This window comes from Teleopsis dalmanni, chromosome 1 (assembly GCF_002237135.1).
Source record: "Teleopsis dalmanni isolate 2A chromosome 1, ASM223713v2, whole genome shotgun sequence".
Classification (NCBI taxonomy): domain Eukaryota; kingdom Metazoa; phylum Arthropoda; class Insecta; order Diptera; family Diopsidae; genus Teleopsis; species Teleopsis dalmanni.
This window is the reverse complement of record NC_051846.1, coordinates 131,473,009-131,477,747: the sequence shown is the minus strand read 5'-3', so window position 1 is coordinate 131,477,747 and position 4,739 is coordinate 131,473,009. Positions and strand designations below refer to the sequence as shown.

The following is a 4,739-nucleotide window of genomic DNA, read 5'->3' as shown; positions in this document are numbered from 1 at the left end:
AAGAAATCTTAGAAGAAATTGCGATAAAATATGACGAAAATATAGCGACTGAACACTGCAATCCAACACGTTTAGAAGACTTAAGACTGCCAATTTTTAATGGAACTGTAGACAATTGGAACTCTTTCCAAGAAATATTCTCAAAACTAGTAGATAGTAACAAGATGCTATCTAATGTTGAGAAATTTTATCGACTGAAAAACGCCATAAAAGGGGATGCTGCACGGCTAATTCAACATCTTCAAGTAACAGGAGAAAACTACAATGCAGCATGGACAATATTAGAGCATAGGTATAATAACAGAAGGCTATTGTTTTGTACGCTATTTGATAGAATCATTGATCATAGCAGCGTTAATATACAAAATGCTGCAAGTATTAAATAGTTGCTGGATACTGCAACAGAATCATATCAAGCTATAAAAGCTATGGGAATACCAATTGAGGATGCAGATCCATTTATAGCAAGAATTCTCATACGAAAACTGGATAAAGAAGGTTTGCTGAGGTATGAACAATGCGTTCAAAAAACAAAAGAAATTCAAACAGTAAAAGATGTTATGACATTTTTAGAGCAACAATATTTAGCTCTCGAATCGGTTGGCTGCAAAAAAGGAAATATTACAGACAAAAAAATAAAATCGACAAATGTGTTTCAAATTTCACAAAAACAATGTATGTTTTGTAACACAGTAGGTCACTCTGTTATTGAATGTCGGAAGTTTACTCAGCTATCGGTTAGTGATAAAAACTCCTGGATTAATAAAACAAAGTTATGTAAAATATGTTTTGCACACAAAAATGACAAGAAATGCTATAAGCTGGATAAAAAGTGTGAGCAATGTGGAGGACAGCATCAAAGTATGCTACACTTTCAGAGAATTGTGCAAAATAAACCACAAACTAGTGCTGGTGCAGCTGCAAGCATGATTACCAAAGAAAATAGTGCAATCACTTTATTAGCAACAGCACAGATTCAAGCGGATTCTGCAAGTGGTGAAAAGGTTTTGTTAAGAGCGCTGCTAGATCAAGGTTCACAGAGGACATCAATTTCAGAGGAAGCAGCACAAATATTAAGATTACATAGAACTAAATCAAGAACGGATCTGATTGGACTAGGAATACATTAGTAGGAATATCAAAATCAACAGTAGAACTCGTAATTCGTCCAAGATTTAAAAGCAATAACAGTTACAAAATTAAAGCTATGGTTCTTAGCAAGCTAACATCAGCACAACCTAATAATTCGTTTAATGAAGATTTAAAAAAATGGGACAATTATTGTTTAGCTGATCCTATGTTTAATAAATCTGACCGGATAGATATAGTGCTGGGAGCAGATATCCTTACCGAGATATTGCAGCCGGGTTTGAGAAAATGGGGTAAAATCTTAGGTCAAGAAACTTCCCTTGGTTGGATATTATCTGGAGTTATCAACACAAACAATACAGTCAAAACTATAATATCAGCAGTTACTTCAAACATTGAGAGATTTTGGGAAATTGAAGAAGTTTGTGAAGCATCTGAAATAAATGAAACTGATAAAGAATGTGAAAATTGGTTTAAATCAACAACAACGCTAAATAAGGAAAACAGATTTATCGTAAAATTACCATTTAAAAAAGAAAACGAACTAGGAGACTCTAGGAAAATGGCTATGGCCAGGCTTTTGTGTTTGGAAAAAAGATTTAAAAGAAACTCTAAGCTAAAAAAAGAATATATCAAGTTCATGAAGGAATATATGGAAATGGGTCACATGCAGAAAGTTTCTTAAATGATATTTGGTAAATTTTATATGCCTCATCAAGCTGTAATAAGAGATGACCACTCAACAACAAAAGTTCGGGTAGTATTTGATGCTTCAGCAAAAACTACTAACGGAAAAAGCTTGAATGAAATACTACACACTGGACCTAAGCTACAGTTGGACATATTTCAGCTACTAATCAAGTGGAGATTGTGGAAGTACGTTATGACAGCTGATATAGAAAAAATGTATCGGCAGGTGTTGGTAGCAGAAGAAGATCAGCCGTACCAAACTATCCTATGGCGTGAAGATCCAGAAAAACCAATAGAAGAATTTGTACTGAAAACAGTAACCTACGGAACTTCTTGTGCACCGTTCTTGGCAAAAAGAGCTCTACTAGAAGTTGCTTATGATTGTGCAGATAAAAACTCAAAGTTATATCAGATAATAAAAAATGATTTCTATATGGACGATTTGATGACAGGTGCGGACTCCATAAAGGAATGTGTAAACATTCAATTTGAAAAAAGTCGGCAGCTAGAAAAGTTTGGATTTCATTTGCGAAAATGGATGGCAAACGAAAAGCGAATTTTAGGTGAAATTTCGGACTCTGGAGACAGTTATATTATTAAAGTAGAAGACGGAGAAGCTGTTAAGACGCTCGGTATACAATGGGTGCCGAAATCAGACAATTTCACCTTTTACATCGAGTCAGTAGATAGTACTAACATAACTAAACGCAAGGCACTGTCTATATTGGCTCGAATCTATGATCCACTTGGATGGTTGACACCAACAACAACAATGGCGAAATTATTTATACAAAAATTATGGCTTATGAACTTGACGTGGGATACGAAGTTAGACGTTAAATTATCTCACGAATGGAATGCGATTGTTTCAAGGATTTCGACTATTAAGGATATAAGAATTCCTAGATGGATATCAACTTTAGCTGAAACAAGTTTAGAGCTTCATGGATTTGCGGACGCTTCAGAGAAGGCTTATGCAGCAGTAGTTTATGCTAAAACTTCTAATGCTATTACTATTCTAGCAGCAAAGTCTAAAGTAAATCCGATAAAAAACAAAAAGACATTACCCAAGCTTGAGTTATGTGGAGCTCATCTGTTAGGAAAACTTATGAAAAGCATTAAAGAAGTTATAAACAGAGAAGTCAAAATATATGCTTGGAGCGATTCAACAATAGCATTATCATGGATCAAGAACGAAAATAAAACTAAAGATAAATTTATTGGGACTCGTGTAAGAGAAATCAAGCAATGCATGCCTTCGGCAACGTGGAATCATGTTAGGTCAGAAGATAATCCAGCGGATGTGGCTTCAAGGGGCTTGAAACCAGAAAAACTTGCAGCACATAGATTATGGTGGAATGGTCCTACATGGTTAAAAGATGAATCAAACTGGCCAACAGCAACTGAATCTGTTCTTTGTGCAACAAATAATATAAACTCTTCACAGAATATAATCAACGATATAATAGAACGGTATTCCAATTATAGGAAATTATTATACGTCATTGCATATATAAGCAGATTCATCAGAAAGCTAAAAAAGGAGAAGTTTCCTGTGTGGTTGACAGTAGAAGAATTAAGGGAGGCAGAAAATATTATAATACGGCATACTCAACATTTATATTTCACAAAAGAAATCAACTTGATCAAAAACAGAAGAGAACTTCCATCTGGTTATAAAATTTGTAGTCTTTACCCGTTTCTGGATAAAAATGAAATACTGCGAGTCAGAGGCCGGTTAGAAAATTCTCCATTCTCTTTTGCTAGAAAACATCCAATACTATTACCAAAATGTCACTTAACGATGCTAATAGTTGATGATTATCATAAAACTACACTACATGGCGGTATAAAACTAATGGAAAATATGCTGAGGCGGCAATATTGGATAATTAATGCTAGAAATATTATTAAAAGGTATGTTCGAAGTTGTGTTAGATGTATACGATATAGGCGTGAAACCGCTACACAGTTAATGGGGAACCTACCGGAAAGCAGAGTGTCAATATCGAAGCCATTTGAGCATGCAGGAATAGATTATGCAGAACCGTACAAATGAGAGTATCGAAAGGAAGAGGTCAGAAATCATATAAAGGTTATATAGCCGTTTTTATTTGTATGGCTACGAAAGCAATCCATTTAGAAGCTGTAAGTGACCTGTCAACAGACGCGTTTCTGGCTGCCCTTAGAAGATTTTTCGGTAGAAGAGGCAAAAGTTCGCATTTATATTCAGATAATGGTACAAATTTTGTCGGTGCTGCTAAGAAAATAGATGATGAATATGAAAAAGCTATTAGAAAACTTTCATCACTTGCTGGAACGATGGCAGCGGAAAAAATTACATGGCATTTTATTCCCCCGGGAGGTCCTCACTTTGGAGGAATCAGTCAAGTCGATGAAACATCATTTAAGACGAGTCATTGGTGAAGTGAAATTAACTTATGAAGAAATGTCGACACTGTTAATTCAAGTGGAAGCAGTGTTAAATTCTAGACCGTTATGTGAAGTACGAGATGATACAGAGAATACTGATGTTTTAACTCCCGGCCATTTCCTAGTTGGAAGACCTTTAATTGATATTCCAGAGGAAAGTTGTTCAAAATCAATTGATTCTCTTAATCGGTGGAAAATAATTCAGAAAATAAAAAGTGATTTCTGGAATAAATGGAAAAATGAATATCTTGCAAGTCTTCAACATCGTCGCAAGTGGAAGCATTCTGCCCCAAATATAGAAAAGGATCAGGTAGTTCTTATCAAAGATGAAAACACATCACCAGCTAGATGGCCTTTGGGTAAAATTATTGAAACACATAATGGTACGGATGGCAAAACTCGAGTTGTTACAGTTAAGATGCAAGATACCATTGTAAAAAGACCGGTAACAAAAATATGTCCTTTAGATGTTTATCATGATCCAGATATCGGTCCTAAGTTAAAGGGAGCATCTAAGAAACCAGAAA

At 35.1% G+C, this 4,739-nt stretch overlaps 2 protein-coding genes across 2 annotated transcripts; both read left to right on the top strand.

The window, feature by feature from the left end:
* Positions 1–1,207: 1,207 nt before the first annotated feature.
* LOC119666140 lies at positions 1,208–1,774 on the top strand. Its single transcript, XM_038075423.1, has one exon. The coding sequence runs from the start codon at positions 1,208–1,210 to the stop codon at positions 1,772–1,774; it is 567 nt and encodes a 188-aa protein (XP_037931351.1).
* LOC119666139 lies at positions 1,775–3,838 on the top strand. Its single transcript, XM_038075420.1, has one exon. It carries the CDS (start codon positions 1,775–1,777, stop codon positions 3,836–3,838), a length of 2,064 nt encoding a protein of 687 aa, XP_037931348.1.
* Positions 3,839–4,739: the final 901 nt, after the last annotated feature.